The 21,522-nt window shown below is 40.5% G+C and overlaps 1 protein-coding gene across 1 annotated transcript in view; it reads left to right on the top strand.

Annotated features, from left to right (window-relative positions):
- Window positions 1-21,522, top strand: part of DSCAM (DS cell adhesion molecule) — a 445,083-nt gene that overhangs the window by 288,317 nt on the left and 135,244 nt on the right. Inside the window, exons 9-11 of the mRNA XM_017736327.1 lie at window positions 4,015-4,293; window positions 13,771-13,890; window positions 16,584-16,757. Of these exons, the coding sequence (XP_017591816.1) occupies window positions 4,015-4,293; window positions 13,771-13,890; window positions 16,584-16,757 (573 nt within the window). The remainder of the gene's footprint in view (window positions 1-4,014; window positions 4,294-13,770; window positions 13,891-16,583; window positions 16,758-21,522) is intronic.

Genomic DNA, 21,522 nt, shown 5'->3' with positions numbered 1-21,522 from the left:
TGCAGGATACTCTCTCTGAGTGAATCATCTCAGCAGCTCCTCCCAGCGCAACTGCCATGGAAGGGAGGGCAAGAAATTAAGGATGTTCCTCTGTGAATGGAGAGCAGCGTGGAAGCCCTCCTTGCCCTCTTTTCCAGCAGTCCCCCAGAGGTACAGAAGACCTTGCTAGGGCACAAAAACATAATTTAAATCTTCCTGTATTAGCACTAATGAGGCTGGCCCATGCTCCTCTTCTTAAATAGACACTTAATTCAAGGTGTCATCAATAAAGCATTCCCAGGACACAGCACTTGGTGGCATGAAGCAGAGATTTTCTCTCTTCTGCCCATTGTGTGTAGAGAAAGAAACATCCCTTCCATGTACACAAGCACACAGACTATTCTCTCTGTAGTTAAGATGAACAATTTATACATAAACTAGCATAATTTCACCAAAAATCCAATACAAGCTCTGAAATGTGGTGAAACTAAAGCTGCGTATAGGGAAGGAAAACACATAAACACATTGAAGTATTTTAAACAGATTTTAAATACATCTGTACTACTGTAAACTTTCTCTCTCAAAGTACTATATACACTTCTTATCTTTTTAGTGCTGCTTGGCAATGGTACAGCTTTAATTTGAGAAAAACCCTCCACGTGTTGGTTAATCAAGATTGATATTTTCTTCTGTCAAGCATATGTCTCAACTATTTACTGCAGGTATCAATACAAATGGAAACTTTTACATTTCAGAAATTATTTGCCAGATTTCATAATATATTTTTAATAAATGCTATTTTTTGTGGTCATTTCTTTCTTCAAATGAGCAGAAAGAAAGTTTATCTCCTATGATAGCTCACCAGAAACTTCCTTTATCAACCCAAACTGGTGAATACTGTAGTTGAAAAACATTCTTCAATACTTCAAAGTTTTTGCAAGACTATTCACTTTCTTCTAAGTACTGATTTTAAATTACACACTGGCTTTTAAAATAAGCTCCTTGTCAGGACTGCAAGCTGCTGCAGGTTGAATATACATTATATTTTATGAAGCAGAAATGTTGGTTTCCTCTGTATCTTAAAAACCTGAGTAGAAGGAAAATGTGCTGCCTATAAATATTTTAGCCAATTTCTGAAATACTCTGCAGGCTGCTACTTATATTTTAGAGCTGGTAAATGCAGCCTTGCAAATCAATGTTTTCTGAAAAACACTTCAATGTCACCTAATGATCTTGCTCCCTGTTTTCTTCATCAGGGAGATGGAGAGTGAAGATGCACATTATAATCCTTGGGCAACATTTTGTCTGACTTTTGATATCATTTTGTCTGTGAAAGATTGGATCAAATTTGTTACACACTCAGCAGAAAATACAGAAGCAATTTTCCACCCTGTTGTGAATTTTGGCATATTTTTCAGTAATGATGTCTGAGAATAAGAGCAGTCTTTGGGCAGAAATGTGCTGGGCAGCATGGTGAGGGAGGGACTTGGCACTTGGCTGGTATTTGCACTCATCAAGGGGAAAGTTTATGGCAAAACCTTTTGAAAGACACATTCAGTTAATTCCTCATTCCCTTTTATACTATGAACTGCTTGTCAATAAATGGTAAGAGAAATTCAACCTTTTTCTGCTGATGTACAAAGAATCTGAGCAGTCTCATGTGAATGAATTAGCTGGACTAAAGAAATTTGAAGAGACAGGCTCACTTTGTGACAGCAAAAATCCCCAAGTGAACAAGCAGGTAATTTCCAGTGCTCAAAGTTCAAATAAACACAGTAATTTATACCAACTTCCTTTTTTCTCTATGCCTGATCGACCAGATTTTCAGAATGCCACAGGACAGGTATTAGCAGCTAGAGAGATGGTAGCCAGGAAAAAGTCTTACAGCCTATGAGCAAAATGGATGGCAGCGGCACTTTTCCCAAACACAGACAGTGAGACACTCCTGGGAAAGCCAGTGAAGGCCTGGAAGGATGAATGGTGTTATCCTGTCCCTGATGTCACCTCTCTCTGGCAGCTGAGCATGGTCATAACCTCTCCTCATGAAATGGCACCATGGCTGTGCTGGCAACTGTGGAGTTAATACCAGATTTGTGTCAGCCTCTTGCACCATGAGGTGCATGTGCACAAGCATTTGAACATGGCTTTGAGCAAGGCCTTAGTCCTTTGGGACTTTGTAATCATGGAATTATAGATCACAGAATGGCTTGGGTTGGAAGGGACTTTAAAGCCCATCCAGTCCCACCCCCTGCCATGGGCAGGGACACCTTCCACTAGCCCAGGCTGCAACAAGCCCTGTCCAGGGAACAATTCCTGCCCAATCTCCCATCCAGCCCTGCCCTCTGGCACTGGGAAGCCATTCCCTGGCTCCTGGCCCTCCATGCCTTGGGAATTGTCTCTCTCCAGCTTTCCTGCAGCTCCTTCAGGCCCTGCAAGGCCACACTGAGCTCAGCCCAAAGCTTCTCCTCTCCAGGCTGAACAATCCCAGCTCTCGCAGCCTTTCCTCCCAGCAGAGCTGCTCCATCCCTCTGCTCATCCTGGTGCCTCCTCTGGCCTCTCTCCAGCAGCTCCACGTCCTCCCTGTGCTGGTCCCAGGGCTGGGGCAGCTCTGCAGGTGGGCTCTCACCTGAGCACAGGGGCACAGGGGCAGAATCACCTCCCTTGACCTGCTGGCCATGCTTGATAAACTTTCTTACTCCTGATGGAGGACCCAACATATGGATCAAAGGAAATGCTTGGAGCTGGCACAGTGGTCACCAATACTTGTCCCTGCATCCCAGAAACAGGACAGTGGCAGAGGAGGAAAAGTGCTGTTGGGGAAGTCCATGGGCATACACTGCAACCACTTGAGAGATTTTTTTTCTGCTTCAACTCTGGGGAAACCACAACCTTATAATTTCTGAAGGGAAAAAGGACAAGAGAAATACAATTAGATAAAGACACCAACTTCATTTTCTTCTGGAGCTCAAACATATAGATCACTATAAATGTTCTGCTCTGGGTATCCTTCCATCTTTCCTGTTCAAATGTAGTACAGATGATGTGTAATTGATCTCCCAAGCACTCCTATCTGAGGTGCATAACCTCTAGGAACCTTCTCTTTTGATAAATGAGTATTTGAGTACTGCTTGCAAAGTTGGTTGTGCAGCCCTTTCAGGAATGATTGATAAAAACCTGCCTGAGATCAATGCCCTGGCTGTTTGAATGCTCCCCTGAGAAGGGCAGAAGATTTTGATTCCTTCATCTGGACAAGTAGTTGAGTCTCAATTTACCAATCTTTTAGTAAACATTCCAACCACAACCCAAAGAAAACAAGGCAGCCCCATTATTGTTCTATGTTTATTTAATCTAACTGGCTGTTTCTTTTTTTTAATTAAAAATACCTGAAAACAAAATGATTTTAAGAAGTAGAATTCTTTACTTTGGCAGAAAATAAGGCAAATTCGTTCATGGTTTTTTTGGTTCATCCAGAGAGTAATATGGGGAAAAAAGAAAAGAAAAGAAAAAAAAGATCTTCCAGGCCAAATATGCTTAGCAGGAATTAAATGCCAGCTTGAACATTTGTGCCTTGTACCATCCCTCTGATCAGAAATAAGTTTTACCTTAATTTGCTGTCCTACAAGTACTGTACATGTCTCTCCCTTCCTGCAATCTTAATGAGAATTGTGACTTGAAACACTAAGAAAAGAGTGCTAGAAGCAGTCAAGGAAGCTCACATTCCCTTTCATCACATCCCAGAAGCAGAGCTGGAGCCTCTTCTAGGTCTATGTCATGACCCTAAGCAAGGCCCTTGCACCAGACCTTGAAAGCTGCTGAGTTCTTCCTGGCAATGTCACTGCTGGCAGCCCTGGAGAGGCTCGAGCTGGTGGTGGGGAGATTTCTGGAAGAGGGGCTTGATCCTCTTGCAAGGGTCTGCCAGTGAAGTCAGGTGTCTCTAGAAGCTTGTCATCTCTGCTTATGCACTGGGTAGCCAAGAAATGAAAAGGTATTTTCAAAAATGTGGGTTTTCCTGCTTTTTTTTTTCTCTTTTTGCAGTCCCACCTTTCATCCAGCCTTTCGAGTTCCCACGCTTCTCCATCGGGCAGAGGGTCTTCATCCCCTGCGTGGTGGTCTCGGGGGACCTGCCCATCACCATCACCTGGCAGAAGGACGGCCGGCCCATCCCCGCCAGCCTCGGGGTCACCATCGACAACATCGACTTCACCAGCTCCTTGAGGATCTCCAACCTCTCGCTGCTGCACAACGGGAACTATACCTGCATAGCCAGGAACGATGCAGCAGCTGTGGAGCACCAAAGCCAATTAATCGTGAGAGGTGAGGAGGTGTAATTACTTTGAAGGGCGCTAATTAAGTGGGATTCATCAGTATTTTGCAATGACAGCTCTTTGATGGGAAGTGTAAAAAATATGGTAATCCCTGTCTTCATGACAGAGACCACACAGAGCAGTGAGTCACAGAAAGTGATATGGTTTTCCTATCTAAAAGTCTTGAAACTAATCAAAAACCCTGGAGTGTATGGGGTGGGTGGGGGAGCCTCAGGAGTGACTTCCTGGAAAATTTTGTTGTTGGGATAAAGCCTTTGAAACAGTAGCAAATTATTCTCTGCTATTGTTTTAGTCTGATTAGACACATTTTTTATTTAGACCGCTCTCTCCTACAACATTATGTACGTAAAAAAGCAGAACAGTGATGTTGAGTTCATGGGGAAAAGACTCTCTGATGTTACCTTGCTCTTTTCCTGATCTGTGTTTATTATGCAATTAGCAGGATTCATGCACTCATGATGACTTCACAACATTTTGCCTTGAAATAGATATTTGAAATGAATTTACATTCAGTAAGCAAACATTTTATGTGGAAAAGACCTTTCTAGTGACACCTTAGCCCAGGTACCTAGAAATTATACCTTATGATGTATTTTCAAACTTAACGTACACAACTTCAACAAAAGCACATGACTTCCTTTTCTTTCTTGCAGTTTTTCAAAGTGTTTCCAATTTTCATTTTTAAAAAATCAGTGTCAGACTCTTCCCTCTCCACCATCCCATTCTTGCTACCGAGCCACTGGGCTCCTCAGAGAAGGAGGGCACACAGAGTAATCCGACAAGGAACCTCAGTAATTTCTGCCTACTGCAGGTCACTACATTTTATATTCCCCCCTGTAAGTTTGCCAGGATAAACCTTAAAATCTTAAGGGGGCTTTTGCAGTCTTTCCCAGGGGTTTTTCCCACCCCAAATTCTGAAGAATGCTTTTAAGTCAAATGTTCCCAGTGTCCTAATGCTATGCTTAAGGAATTATTCCCTAGTTTTCTAATATGCTTACTTTTTTTATGCTAGTATTCCCAAAACTCAGTGACAAACAGATCCATTACTTTTCCACTAGTTTTGATATAAATATTTCATTATTTTCTTTTAATTTCACTGATTTTAATCTTACTTAAAATTATTCAGTACAGGTGTTTATTACTTTCCTCATTTATTTAGTTATTCTTAAAAGAAGTAATCTAATTAAATACATGCCTTTAATTATTCCTTTCTTAAGTTCTGCTAGATTTTAATCCTATTCCTCATTCTAATAATGAGAGTTTTTCCTCACCTTCTCTTTTGCTGGAGAAAGGAAGATTGAAAACCTCACATCACTGCCTGTGTGTGCCCTACTCAGAAATGCTGCATCTAAAGCCAGCTGGGATTTTTCCTGATTTTCAGCTGTTATTCAGCTCTGGAAGTGATGGGAATGAATCTGCAGCTTCTCTGTGTGGGTTCCTACAGGCATTTCTCACACCCAGGATGGTTTTACCGTCTGAGAACAGGTTCTCTGCAACCACTGTCTGTCCCTGCCAGCACTGAGACCCACGAGTGTAGGGATTTCTGCTCTTTGTAGGGATTTCTGTTCTGTCCCCCACTGATGGGGACATGCCCTGCCTTGCCCTCACTTCTCCTGGTTTTTCCTGAGCTGCACTTTCCCTGCCTCCTGCTGTCTGTGGGTAATTCCTCCCCTGAACTCTGTTCCCTGGACACGTCTGCCTACTGCTGCCTTTTCAGGCATTAATCAGTTTTCCCTTCCTGCGCAGCAGAAGAGTTTTGGGGAGCCCTTCACATGTCCCTGATCCCAAACAGCTCCATTTTCACCTTCACTTCCCCCTCGTGTGCTTTCTGCTCTAATTACACCTCCTGGGGAGGGTTCTGTCTTCATAAATCCATGGGCATGATAGAGGAGAGCTTTTCACTCTTTTGCCCAAGGACTTGGAGAAGAATTCTGGATCCTGCAATTTTTTAGGAGGTTATGAAGGCTACATCATTTTTCCCCCTTGCTTATCTTTCTGCCCAGCTGATGCTCTGCAGAGCTTCCTTAAATCCTCTCCTCTCTCCTCTCTCTCGCTGTCACTTTAAATGATAATGTTTTAATCAGTTTTTGATATGCATCTGAGATAATAGCTCTCACTCAGAGGAAAAGGGGAAAATACAATATCATGTTTGACCTGAAATCTCTGCCAAAAACCCTACCCTGGCCTCTTTCACTCACACTGAACTTCTTCAGCTGCCTCATTGCACAAAGGTCAGAATTCAAACAGGCACCAGAGGGTCACTGTGATCACTTCTCCTCTGCATCCAACCTGACCTGTACACATTTAAATTAAGATTTGTTTTCCTGCTGCCTTTTTATTCTTCAGGCTTTCTGATCCCTCCTCATCTTTTTTATTCATAGGTGCTGTAAAACTGAAACATATATTTTTCTAAATTAAGTGGTTTATCTCCAAATACTGGGAGAAGTGGTGCTTTAACTCCTCTTGTTTCTAATCCCCATTGTTTGAGGGTTTCTCAGAAGTGTGCTTTAAACTTAAAAGTTGGCTATCCTAAATGCTGGAAGATGTGTTCTGGGAATACCTTATTTATGTGCACAAGGTGCATTTTGATATGAGAGCAGACAGTGAGTGGGAAAGGAAAATTAAGTGAAATATGACTGTTAACCCACACAATTCCTTTTTCCTTATCTAGACTGTCCTTGTATTCATTTCAAAAGTAGACATTAAAACAGTGCAGGCCATCATGTTTCCAAAAGAATTGGTAATCCACATCGTTTTACAATACATGGGTAGAACTAGAAGTAGAATCTAAAGACAATACATTCCTAAGGTGAATGAAGAAGGCCAACTGCTCATGGCTTCATTTGAATTACTAGTGAATACACAAACTTCTGCAGATTCCATACACAAACATAAATTCATCACCTTTCAGCTTCAGGTATTTTTTTCCTCAACATTTTCTATCAGATCACATAGATCTGACATTTTTTATCATTCTATATTCCTGTGAAGTTTTAAGTCTGTTAAATAGATTTCCTATATTCTTCCTACAAATATTATTTTTCATATCTAAGCTGCACTGCCATTTTGCCAGGGGTGTTAAATGGCAAAAGGAAAAAGAGCACTGGTTTCTTAAACTCTGTGGGCACTTCATAGCAAATCTTCACAATTCCAATTATTTTGTGCTTTATAAAAGCAACCAAGTGGTGATGAGGAGCCCTAAAAACACATGGCCAGCAAGGCTGGATTTTCCCTGCCTTACATATCAGAGGAAGATGATGGCCAGCTTCCACAGCATCACACAGGAGATGGAAGGCACCAGCTGAGAGAAAGTGAGACAATAAAGCTCTGGAGCATCCGGGTAAGAAGATCTCAGGGCGATCTCATTTCTCTCTGCCACGAGTTCCTTGGTCAGAACCTAGAAATGAGACAGAGCCAAATGCTCTGGACATGGGGCTGTCAGTGCTTGCCTCCACAAATTATTGGCCAATTTTAGACTAACTGGAAGAGGGGAAAACACCTCCAGTGGAGCTGAAAGCCTCCAAACTTCATATTAAGAGGTGATTGGTAAGAAACCCTGGGTGTAACACCAGAGAATCTAAATAGGCAAAACCTTCTGCCAACACAAGAAATGTTCCAATGGGATCTCTTCTCAAACATGAGATACAAATCCACAGGGAAGCAGGCTTGATTAGTCCCAATGTTTATGGAATATCTGTTAAAAGCTCATTAATTAGCCACTGGGAGAAGCCTGCCCTGTTCACTGCATTTAGGGGCTTCAGGTAGGAAGTGAAGGTGAGTGAAAACAGGGCTTTCCTTCTCTAAATCGTGTGCTCTTCCAGATCCTGGACTGCAGATCCTCTGGAAATGCATTAAAAACTTGGCAGCTAAAAGGGCTTCTCAAAACCTCATCTATTATTATTATTATTATTATTATTATTATTATTACTATTTTGATGATTTCATTTCTTGGCACACTCTTGGTTTGCTAGTCATGCTATTAAGAAAAAGGAAAGGATAGGATCCTGTCATGAGAGCCATAGATAGAAATTAGGAAAATATCTTCTCTGTCAACGACTTAAATCATCACGACGAATTAATCAAGACTTTACTCATTAAGGCTGTCTTCTAAAGAGTGATTAAAAATCCATATACACTTTATCATGTGTTATTCACTTCTGTAGAGTTTTCTAAAATGAAGTACTTATGAAATAAAAAGCAGTGAAAGGAATTCTAATGGGTAAGCAAAAGGAAAAAGCTGATAAATGTGTTATGAGTTCAAAATTTTTCTGATACTACCAGAAAAGGGAATTCAAAGATAGTAATGGATGCATAAATCATGATTTCATATCTGCTGTTAGTGAACACATCATAAGTTAAAATTGAGATAAGGTCTTTAGAGACCTAATAACCCCCCATAATGCATTTAGAGCATTAAATATGTTTTCATTTTGCACTTTCCAGCAAATGAATATCATTAGATAGTTAGGCACCCAATGAGGAGTCCCTGATTTTTCCAAATAGTAAGAGAGTTTCACCTTCTTTGTCGTGTTTGGTGCTAGGGTGATGCAGCAAAAGGAGTTTGGGACAGAAAGGGAGGGAAGGTTTAAGGTCAGAGCTGGTGTCAAAACCCATTGACTTTCTTTGCTGCTATGTACATTGTGGCTTTGAAGATGACTCCTAAAAGGTTCACTTATTTAATGTTCTCATTAGACAAACCTGGTCAACACAAACCACTAGACACGGTCTCATTTTGCAAAAGTACATCTTTTTTCTTAAACTGCAGAGCAAATGGTTTCACTAACCAGCTAAATCGACCCCTTAGGTCCAATGACCAAATTTAATAACTGTTCATCTTTGCTAAAGTACAGTGTTTAATGATCTCATTCATTAATACATCAATGGTTGCTTTGGCTGATTAAATTTCTTCCATCATTTTGACAGTGTGATCTAAATGTGAAGTACAAATATTCCATGTGAAAATGAAACATTGCATTCCAGGCCAATGTCGTAGATTATTTCTTAACTCACTGCAGTAGCCCACCAGAGGGGCTCCGGTTAGGAGCCTTCAGAATTGCTCTCCAGAGTGACTCACTGATCACTGTGCTTGGGAGCCAGGAGTGCTTGCATGGATTTGAAGTCTGGAAAGGAATGAGTGAGTTTGGCATCTGATCACTGGCACAGTCAGACGGGATTCTTGGATTTACACAGAGCAAACTCAAATCAGGGAGCTGATGTGAGACCATGGGGATCTCAGGGTTAACAAGGCCAAGGGCTGGTGCTGCACCTGGGTCAGGGCAATCCCCGGGATCGATCCAGGCTGGGGATGAGCAGATGGAACAATCCTGGGAGAAGGATTTGGGGGTGCTGGTGGATCCTGTTCTGATTGCTCTCATCCTTTGTTTTCCCTCAGTGAGAGCCTGAGACTGCTAATCATAATATTGACTGAAAATACTTTTTTTAGTAAAAAAAGTTCAGCCCTTTGAGTTCAGCCATTGAAGAGTTTGCATCTGTCAACTTATGGCTCTTACCCTGAACAATTCAACAGCTCCTTTCTCATCACACACCTGTGGGCTGCATTAAATGAGAGCCTACCAGAAACTCACTGGTAAAGCAATTTTAAATGCCCTCCTTTCCAGGCTCAAGGAACTGTGCTGCTGAGACAAGGAAGATGATAAAAGTAGAACTGTTCAGTCACATTCATGAGCTATTTCAGAGCGTTTCACTTCTAAAGGAGGAGTCTCACACCTTTACAACTAAAGAGAGAGGAGAACTGATTGTTTACTTTCTTCTATTAACTCAAATATATCAGACAAATTAACCTCGGTTAAATTCTTGATAAGCATATTTTCTTTAAGGGCTAATGACCTGAGAGATAATGAAAAAGTGAATGTAGGTTTATCATCTAAAGCTAAGTATCAAAATCTAGATCAAGTGTTTAACAGCACTGTGTTCTGAACTATGGCAGCACATAGCACAGAACAAGTTATTGAATTGAAATGAAATTGAGAAGCAAATGAGCAAGGAGGAAGAAAAATGTAAAGGTCTGCTCTGTTTGCTTTTTAATCATTTATATAAGAAGAAAAATCCCGTGGCTTTACCTAGACAGCAATACAGAAACAATTGAAAGGTCATTGAATGAGTAATTTTATTTTGCTGTAGCATCTCCTCTGATTTCTATTGTCAGTCTTAAAACTAAGTGTCAAGGGTTTGCATCTTCAAAACCAGAGCAGCAGTTGGCATTTTCATAAGCAGTCCTAAAGGAAGGCCAAAGCTTTACTGAACATGGAAACTGTTTCTATTGCTGAGTGTGGGCTGAGTTTTTTCAAGTAAGTTTGGTTTATGGATCCAAACAAGGAAATTTTCTGATTTCTAACCATACACCTGGTCCTGGAGCTACAGAGAAAAAATTAATTTCTGCAGTTACTATTCTAGTATTGTTCTCTGTTGAAAATAATAATTAAAATCGAGAATATCAAGGATGTCTGAGCAAAAACTTATGTTTCCATATATACCCAAAATACCATGATATCAAGGCGATGAAAAGCCCTGTTCAGAGCTTGTCAGCATTAAAGGCACCACACATCAAGGATATCTCTGTGAGTTCTTAAAAGATATGGAAGAATGTGGCAGAATTTCCATTGAAATGCTGAAAGAATATTTCCACTTGGCATCCATTCTTTTTTTTTCTATATATATATGCCCAGTGGGGTTACACAAAAAGTGTATTTTAGCAGGTAACTTTAATGCAAATAGTATTTTAAGGAGTGATTGCATTTTTTCTGTACTAAGAAATCTTGCTTAACTTTTTCCAGAACTTTCTGCATATGTCTGCTCATTTAATATAAGAAATTATTTCCTGAAAAAATTAGCACTACTTGCTGGTGTCATCCGTAGCAAATGAAGAATATAAACCACTGTTTTTCAAAGAGAAGGGAAATAAAACAAATTACAGAAGTTTTGTCTTGGAAGACAGATTTTAAAAGACGTTCTAGTCTTCACACTCTTCAGTGGTAGAGAAGGACAGTAATTATCAGTCACTCCATTGCATCTTTTGTAATCATTCACCTGTAGGAATGGTAGGTTCGTGTTTTGTGTTGGTTTTTTCTCTCTCTTTATGGATAAGCAGCTTGTAATTGATTTTTCAGAAGCTGCGAACACAAATTTACTCACAGCTACCGAGGTGAAACAAGCTGATGCCACCGTGCCAAGTCGCAGGAAATCAAATCTATTTGTGCAACTAACTGTGCTTTTCACCTGCCTTGGAAAACACCTCATTGTGTGTTTGGGGATACAATGAGCACAGAACAGTGAGAAAGGAGCTACTGAAGCAAATGTCTTCTATAAGTAGATAATTAGAACAGGGTGGGTGATTGCCCAGAGCTGTTGCTGCTGGGATTTCATGTTTGATGTTTACCTATAGTGAATTAATGTAACCTACAATAAATGTTTGTCAGCGTGGTGGCCATTTGGAAAGCCAAAGCGTTTGTCAGCAGTAAATATATTATCTAGCACAGAGGTATCTCTTGCCTCTGACACTGTTGGTTCCTTCTGTTTCTTGTAGCCACGTTCCAAACAGCTTTTCAGTAGTTAGGCAATAAACAGCTTTGCATTTTGGCTATAGGATTCAGTGAGGAAAAAGTCCAGTTAAGGGGATTATTTGCCCTCCAGAGCATTGTTGTCTTTTTTTAAAAAACAGCTCTATCTATGAATGTGGAAAGAGAAAATCAGAGGGGAGTCTGGATTGTGGAGGCCCAGGGAGGAAGGCTCAAGCTGCTGTGAGGAAGGGTCTTTGAACCTGCAGAGAGAACGTCCACAGACCTTCAACTCCAACACTGGCAGCTCCAGTTTGTCCTTTAGGAAAACTTAGGATGCTCTGGCACCACGAGAGCTGTTTGCATGAATTACAATAGTGTTTATAAGGAAAAAAACCTTGAGGGTCATATATTAGAACATTGGTGCTTCTGCTGTGTTTCTGCTGCACAGATTTTCTCAATGGATAATTAGTCCCATATTCATGGACATTAATAACTATTTCAGGCCCCAGGGAAAATATTTACAGTACTGAGGTCCCCCTCTGTGCTCCCTTGCATTTTCTTGTGCTACAACCTTCTGCCAGACTTCCTTCCTTCATTTCTGGCACTTCTGGAGAGGCAGCTCATGGGGTGGATCAGAGCAAGGGTGGATGGTTGGGTCTTTTGTTCTGTCTTCCTCAATTTTCAGACAAAGTCAGCACTGCCTGGAAAATCCATGAGGCTTCAAATTTTGCAGTGGGATGAGGAGAGCAAGGAACTATTAGGACTTCTCCTGTACTGCCTTAGATCTCAGTGTGTTGCTGAACTCAAGTTAAAAAAACCAAATTTATTTGAGATGAAAAAAATCTGTCACATGTTCAGTCACTCTCTGTGGCCCTGTGAGAAATGACAAAATGAAAAACATGTAGGATAAAGACACAATTAGTTTACTTCTGTTTTTTTCTTGGATATTTACACCTTCATGTTCTGAACCAAAGAACAGGAGGTCAACAAAATTCTATGACCTTAACTGACCTTAATACAACCATTAAACACTTCTAATATTCAATTTTTTTGTGGGATTTTCCACAATCTTCACAGCTTTCAGTCTCTTTTTCATGTTTTTGTCAAATGTGTAGGTTTTAGTGAGACTTTGACATTTAGAATTAGGCTTTCATGGCAAATTGCTGGACTTAACATTGTCACAAGGGGTTTTCTTCACTGGGTACCTGTATTTGGAATATGTACAGCTTTTCCTTGAGACAAGCAGCTCTTATTTTATTTATGTATAAATAAGTAAGTGTGGAAGGCTCACTGCAGTGGTTTTATGCTGCTTTGGGATAAGTTTAATAATATGTGTACATTGATGCACTGAAACAAGACTTCTCCTTGTCAACTTAATTCAAGCAAATTGGGTTGAACCTCTCTCTGGCTGTTTGGAAAGCAAAGTCCCATCAGAAGTTATGGTTCAGACAGCTTCATTTTAATATTAAGTGATTTGATGGTATTAAAAGCATTATTTGCTAAGGTTATTTGTACTAAATAATTTAATTTTTTTTTTTCTAAAGCTTGCTAGTTCAATGGTATAAAAAGCAAACACAGACAAAAGTTGTTCTTAGACCTCTGACAAATCCACCTTTGGTAGAAAGCATTTATTTTCTGTCCACAGTAACATGATTTATCTATTACTCCATTTTTAACCTCTCCCATGGAGACATCTTATAAACTTATTTTGGTATCCTGTAAAGGCCAGTGTTTTTGTCATGCCTGGCAAGAAACACATCGAGATTGTGCACAGAAAGTGAATTGTCTGCTACGACCAAGCTTAGTGTGTTACTGGATCAGCAAAAAACTGGTTTTAATTTTTGCTTTTTGCATGAAATGTTACAACTGTGTGTGTGACTGCTGTGCCATTTTGAGATACCCAGTAAATTGCCCGAATTCTCATGGCTCCCTCTGCTCCCTTCCCACAGTGCCCCCCAGGTTTGTGGTCCAGCCCAGCGACCAGGACGGGATCTACGGAAAAGCTGTCATCCTCAACTGCTCTGCCGAGGGTTATCCTGTTCCAACCATTGTCTGGAAGTACTCAAAAGGTAGGATTGAGTGGTGACCACTGGGGACAGGCTAATTCTGGCTTAATAACATCCCACTCACTTGTAAGTTGCTGTTTTAATCTTCAAATTGCCAGGTAGTGGCAGGGTGCGTACCAGTCACATTTTATAGCTCATAAATCATCTCCCCAAGCAAAGAGCTGGCCACTGCCCCACACAAGGCTGAGCTGGATGGACTTTTGCTCTGCCCTGGAGATCCTGGCTGTGCCTGTGAGGTGGTTTCAGCTGTGGCCTCAGCAGGTGAGGGATGAAAGGAATGGCTGGGAGAAAAGAGACACAGCTTTAATTGAAACAACCTCAGCACAAGGCTCACTGGCAGCATTTAGCTGATTTTTTTTTCCCTCCTTCAAAATTCGTGATAACATGGCCAATCACGTCTTTTCAGCAAAGAAGGAAGGTCAGGTAGCATTACCATCAGCAGCAATTCAGTATGCACTTTACATAATGCTTTAACATTTTCTTCTCGAGTAACAGAGCATTAAAAGTGGCCCACTTGACCCTCAGTAACCATAGGAAATCGACTGCTTTTTAATTAAAATGTGCTACCTGGTAGATTGCACCTCCTGGCCAGTTGTCTTCTGATAAGTTTTAGCAAAAAAACCACATTCTCCAAACTCTGTACCCAATCTAAACGAATTTACCCTTTTAAAATCAAAATGAGGTGCTGTTGAGAAGAAATCTTTATGTAATGCTTCATGTCATTTTTGGTTTCCTTAGGATCTAAGTTCAAATTATATTGAAAAAAAAAACAGGTGAGAGAAAAGTTCACGTTAAAGACTATTTGTGCTCTTATTGATAAATTATGGTTTGTTGCAAGAAGGGTGCAGAGTTTCAAATTCCATTTATCTCAGTGGTATATGGGATTTTCATTCTGAGTGTAGGAAACAAAGAAGTAATTCTGGTTTGCAGTGTTTGTGTGCTGAAGGAGGGTGCCAAGCCGAGCTAGATGAGCTGTAATTAACTGTGAGGAGATAAATAACCCACCTTGGAATGACAGAATAGTTGGAAAAGTCCTGTTTCAGACTCATCCACACAGATGTGTGGGATAAGATTCTCTCCTGCTCAGGAAGGACTTGGGCTGTAACAGCATTAAAAACATGTGTGAAGATTCAGAATCCTTTACAAACTGCTACAGTTTTTCCAGGTTTTTTCCAGTAGCTGTCCTCAGGAGTATCAGCCCTTTCCTTTCTGTGAACACTAAATTCTTCCCACAATTTTTCATGTGAACAAGCACAGGAAGTGAGTGGGCAATCAATGGCAGGCATCTACAGTTAGTAAAGCATAAATGAGCATTCCAGCTAAATGACAGGAAAAATGGCTTGGTAAAGAAAAAAAATTGACACAAGGAAAAGTGGGACATGCATATGACTAAAATAGGTGAAAAATCATCAATGGCAACTGAATTTTTCTAAAAAAATTATAATTTTAACATTTTTAAGTTCGTAGGATTGCTCACCAGGCCTTCAGTGTAGGTGTAAATTCCCAAAGCAAACTCTTGTAGGACTAGAAATATTTTTGATATGCATGTCTGATCTTTTTTAATATTCTAGATGTTGTATTCATAGGTTGTTCTAGCTTGCTGTGTTGTACTAAATAATTCCCCATAATATTTATTCATCATATTTCCTCCTGGGTTGACTCAGCCAACAGTTTATAGTAATTAATGCTGACAGATATTAACTTTGTGTACAGAAAGTGGTGTAAGAGAATTCCATTGAAGAAAAGAACCTTTTGACTTCCCTGAAAAATCCCATGTCCTGCTGCTGAAGTAGGTTTTTAACCCCTTTGTTACAAGAAACTTGTCTTAATATACATTTAGAGAGTCCCTAATGCTGGAGGAACCCAAACTTGTGGTGACAGTACAGCAGGATCCTGTTTCCTGTTCCCTAAATCACCCAGTATCTTATTTCCAATGAAAAATAGGTTCTTTCTTAAAACCAAACTTGATACAAAAATCTTTGGCTTCCTGTTTTTATGGGCCTTCCATTTTTACAGTGCTGCCAAAAATGTCTGATCAGTCGTCTGAGCTTTTTGTTGTTTTCTTTATTTTATTTTGATTTTTTTTGGGTGGGTTTTTTGTAGGTTTTTTCAACAGTCTCAGTAAATACTGGCTGCAAACATGGCAGAACAGAGATTTTGTGTGTCACCAGTCCATCAGCTGTAGCAGGAAACAAGAGAAACAGTCACTGATGTGGTTTTCCATGTTATCCAGGGTTTCATAAACAAGGTCCTAGAGGTCCCCTGAGTGTGCCATGTTTACTACAACAGACATCCCTCTCAGTCATAAGAAATTCATTTGCTGTATGCATTAGGGATGCATACTGCTATGACTGTTCAGCTGTAATTGTCAATAATTCATCAGCCCCTAAATGTACAACAAATGTGCCTTTTCACCCATGAACGGGCTGGAAATCTTCATTTCCTCTCTCCCTCTTCCTGGTTCTTTGGCTTTGTGCTCCTTTAATATGGGCAAATTATTGCTGCTGGTGCCTTCCAAAAGTCTTCTTCCTTTTGGTGTAGTGAATTCAGTTTGGATAAATTCTGTTTGTTGTGATCACATCAGAAGCCACTTCAGCTGCATTGAGCCTCTAAGAACAGGAATCTATCGTTTGTGCCTTATTAAAAATAAAAACATGAGATGGTTGCTGACATTTTTCCATGGTTTCTTGCTTCAGGTGCCGGGGTTCCCCAGTTCCAGCCGATCGCGTTGAACGGTCGGATCCAGCTGCTCACAAACGGCTCCTTGCTGATTAAACATGTGCTGGAAGAAGACAGTGGATACTACCTCTGCAAGGTCAGCAATGATGTGGGAGCAGACGTCAGCAAGTCCATGTACCTCACTGTTAAAAGTAAGAACTGAAACGCTTCTCTGTGATCCAGATTGAGTGAAAAAAGTCTTTACTGCATCCTTAGTTTGGAGGGAAGGGAAGTGGGTTGGGAGGGGAGAGGTTGGATTTGTTGGCTTTGATTGAATTTTGGCTTTCAGCTGTGTGTGGTAGCATCTGGAAGTTAGGATGGGTAGTGAAAACCCTTGTTTGGCAGAGGAAAAAAAGAAAAGTTGTACCAAGTCTGGAAGCTATCCCTGAGTCATGAAGGAAAAGTAAGAAAATTTGTTGGTCAGGAGTAAAAAATAATAACAAAGGAGAAATACGCACAGCAATTGTCATAAATGTCAGAAGCTGAAGGAAATAGGGATTCAAAAGACACTTAATCAATTCTCAATATATCATGGATGGAAACTCTAGGTACAATTACTACAGGTAGATACCACAAGATATTACAACATGCTCTAAGATTTTATAGATACAGCCACAGTAGTTATTTTCACTTAGCCCGATAATTTTCAGAAAATCCATCTAATTGCAAAAGCTCAACCTGTCTGTACTTTCCAGGCACACGAGACAAAAGCAATCCAGTTTTCAAGTGCATGTCAGCTGTAATTCCTTGAAACATCAACACAGTTTAGAAAATAGAGGAAATAGTATGGGATAAAAAGGTGTAGAGATAATATAATTTCTCACTAGAGAAAAAAAGAGACTATTGACACATCAGCATGCCAAATGTTCCTGGATGACCTGTCAGACCAGTATTGAAAGAGGTCACCACACTATGTATTTTTGCATTTGTAGGATTTTTGAAGATTTACAGAATGCTTTGATGTTCTGGGATGCCAATTAGCTTGAAAAAGTTTTGCCCTTGAAAGTAAAGAGAATTTTTTTTTCCAGAAAGGAAGAAAAATCCAATTTCTTTTCTGTTGGAGAGTGCACTTTAGACCATTAATGTTTAGGTTTCGGGGTGTTGTTTGTTGCTGAGAATTAATAACTAAGTTCTTTTAAGAGTATCAAAAATCTGCAAGCCCAAATACCTTAGACATCCTCTCCACTCTAATTTACCATAGTGACTTCATCTCCTAAAAACCAGCATGACGGCCTCTCCAGCAAATTTATTAATTGAACACTTTTTCTGTGGGTTGGTAGAAGTTCCAGCTTCTATGGTTTGCAGAACTGGCCATTTTTGGGCCAATCTTCAATTGCAGGAGTAAGGCACTGCTGTAATACTCTACCAAGAGCCAGCTTCCCTCTGCTTGGCAGCCGTGCACGCTGCCTGTCTGATCACTGCATGCAGTTTCATGTGTGATGAAAGAGCATCCCTTATCAAATAAGAGCAGGAGCTTCCCTGGGGAGCCAGTTGCTGCTTGAATCTAATGAAAACCCCTCTGGCTCTGAGATAGAAGCCTGTGCCCCTCAACACCCACACTGACACCAGTCCAGCTCCAGCGCGGCTGCTGGAGAGAGCACTGGGAGGGTGTTGGTGTGAGCATGGAAGAGGCAGAGCTTTAGCTTCCATCAAACACTCATTAAGGACAAGATGCTCTGGGGAAATGGTCTTCAGGTATGGCTGGATCCCCTGTTCTTGTGGTGTGGTTGTGGCTCATAATATTTGCACCTGGTCAGGTAGACTGACTCCAAAGTGGGGGCCTGGATTTGCCTTTAGCCTCTCTTGTCATTCACTGTTTCCTTTTTCTGTGTGGTTATTCTGGATACTTTATTCTCCTCACAGGCCCATTCCTGGACCCTGGTTCTCAAGTTAAGTCCTCCTCTAGGTAAAAACCTTGGCCTTCCTTCATGAAACTCACAGTGTTCTCCATTAGTTGGTCCTTCTCCATGAGGTCGCCCTAAATGCCTTCCCTAGGCAGAGGCAGCAGGTGAGACCTGGCCCATGCAGCTGTTTCTGCGTGACAGAGTTGGTAAGAAACAGCCTCCAAAACATAAACGAGGATTAGCATTGATGCATTTTCTTGTGGCAAATAGCCTTCCCACCTTCCTTCAGTCTATCCATGAGCAGTAGCTCAAATCACCTGATAGAAGAAAGCAGAGTAGCTTAGATGGATTTGGTCACTGATCATGAAACTAGACTGGTCCTCAGAAAGAAAAACATGGCAGCAGTCCCTTTACACCTAATTCCTTCACTTCTTGTTCCTTGTGCCACAGATACCTCATGCATGCAGGTGCTAACCACTGATAGCATCACAATTTCAAAATAAACCCTCTTGTGCACAGGAGATTCTTCTCCATGTTTGATAGAAGTTTTTACCTGCTCTGTTAGTAACACTGCTGGATAAAGTTTTAACTTTCATAGATCTTATTAAAAAACCTCGTAAATGAGCTGATGCTTTACTCCTCCTGAATTGTCATTGTCACTTGTATCTAAACAAAAAAGATGTTGACCTTTGCTGTCAGAAAAGAGTAGGAAAATCTTTGTTTTGGTAGTTCATGAGTGGACTGGATGAAAATTGATTTAATGTATTTCCATGACTTCCTCTAAAACTGATGGATTTTTTCTTAGTGAAAACCCATGTCAAGCTATAAACCAGCTTGGCTTGCTTAACAAACTCTTAGTGCTAAGGGGAAGTTGTAATAATTCCAAATATACATTTATTTATTGCCTCAGTGTTTGTTGAGTGACACCTTCATGTCAGAGGAGCTGATCCAGCTTCCTGGTTGAAGGGAAATTGCATGAGAAGGGAATGAAAAGAAAGAGGAAAAGAAAAGAAAAAAGGAAAAGAAAACAGAAAAGAAGAAGAGGAAAAGAAAGAGGAATCAGGAATACCATCAGAAAATGTGAAAAGAGCAAGCTGCCAGCATCAATGCTGAATCAGGAGCCACGGGGCAGAAAATTTTCATTTAGCAGCTATTATCCTTCTCCCTTTCTTTTCAAGGAATGGACATAAAAATCATGATCAGTGAATTTTTCTCTTCTTGTGATTCAAGGATAAGTAGTTCCCAAATTCCGTGTTCACTAAGACACACAATATTAGAAAGTTATGAGAGATCTGGAACAAGGAATCTGGTGCTGTCTTGAGAAATGACTCTTGGTGCTTGGGATGAGAAGACTTCTGAAGAATTTCTATAAAGGATAATGAGCCTTTAACATGAAGGGAAGAACTAAAATTATTTAAAGGTTGCCTAGGAGTCACAGGGGAGGAGACGAGTACTTAAAACAGACTGCCTGCCTGCCTTCATCTGAATAAATGTCACACTTCCTAATTCCACTTTAGGGGCTATTTATAACATGATAGAATGGTATCCTGAAAAAATTACCTCCTGAAAAGCAAGCTTGCATTAAGGCATGCATCTTCATGTATAAATAATCTGTTGGAGGCAACCACATTAGCCCTGCCCCTTCTTAAATCTATCACTTCTTTTCATGACAGTGTGGAGCCTGACAAGTTTTAATCTGATCATCAAAACATTTCCAACAAATCCTGTCTGCCAAGAAAACAGAATTGCTTCATTCACTTTCCCCTCAAATATGCTTCTGAGCTATTGGCATTATATGTGTTTAATGCATAAACCTAAAGCTGTCAGTCAGATCCACAGCTCCTTCCAGCAGGAACATGCTAATCCCAGCTAATTCATTTAATGCCAAGTTTCACCACTCAGACATTTTTTTAAAGAAAAAAAAAATAAATTGTTGCCTACCACAAGAGTTGGTGGAATAACAGGAGAAAGAGCTGGTTGGGAAAGGGAGCCTGGTAAAACTGATGCCCTGTTCCTGCACCATGTCATGTTTCTGCTGCCCCTGCCTCTCTTACAGTGCTGCTTGTCCATGTTGACCATGACTTCTTCCAGGCCAGATTTGTTTCTCACCGTCTTCCGACAACTCATGGAGCAAAGAGACCTCAATCACATAACTAACTGCTACTGCAGAAGAAATAAAATATAACAGTAGTTACAAACACAAATAAACCCAGAAGATGCTTGTGGATGGAGCCTGAATGGCGTGGAGCTCTTTTCTCCACTGCAAGCTAGCAGTAGTTCCACCATATGGCTGAAGCACTGCAGCATTTGTTTATTGAGATGGATGGAAAGCTCTGCCTGTGAAGCTTTATCCAGGCAGGATAAAGGGACAATTTCCATGTGACCAGGCAAATGAGTTTGCTCTGCTGCGACACCAGCAGCAAAGCCAGCAAGCTGTGATGGAGAACTCACTGTGCTCTGCTCACCAGGGTGCCTCTAAATGCTCATTTTAGTCTTTAGGAAAAGAATTCCTTGCTGAGAGCACAGGAACGTTGAGATCTGCCCGATTGCTACTTTTCCTTGTGTATGAAAAGCCAATTTCTCATTAAAATGCATGTATCCCACAAGGTGTCAGTAAGGGTGGCATTGCCTGTCCTACATTTGCAAAGATAGATTATCCATGATATGTGGTAAAGGAAGCTTAAAATCACTGTCTCTAATACCTCCAAAAAACATGTACAAGAAGGACAGCAATAATGCTGTGGCAAATTCACCTGAGCCCAGTTATTTTGATATTTCTTAATCTTTCTTTGCTCCATTTTTCTCACAGTCTCATGGTCTGTAAATACTACTTTCCATGGAAAAACAAAACAAGACAAAAGTTCCCTTCTCTTTTGCCCTGATTTACTGTTTTCTTCTTCTGACATTTCTACCATCTTTTTTTTTTTTTTAAAAGGCTTTTTCATTTATTTGATTCTTCATCCTTATTTTGCGGTTATCTCAGGTATTTCACTTTTGTGAAATGGACAGATTTGGCCAAAATTGGTAAAAATCTCTAGCTGGATGGCTTGCATGTGTCCTGAGAATGAAAGAG

This window comes from Corvus brachyrhynchos, unplaced genomic scaffold (assembly GCF_000691975.1).
Source record: "Corvus brachyrhynchos isolate BGI_N302 unplaced genomic scaffold, ASM69197v1 scaffold434, whole genome shotgun sequence".
Taxonomy (NCBI): domain Eukaryota; kingdom Metazoa; phylum Chordata; class Aves; order Passeriformes; family Corvidae; genus Corvus; species Corvus brachyrhynchos.
Note: the sequence above shows the minus strand (reverse complement) of the source record. Positions and strands in the feature narration are given on the sequence as shown.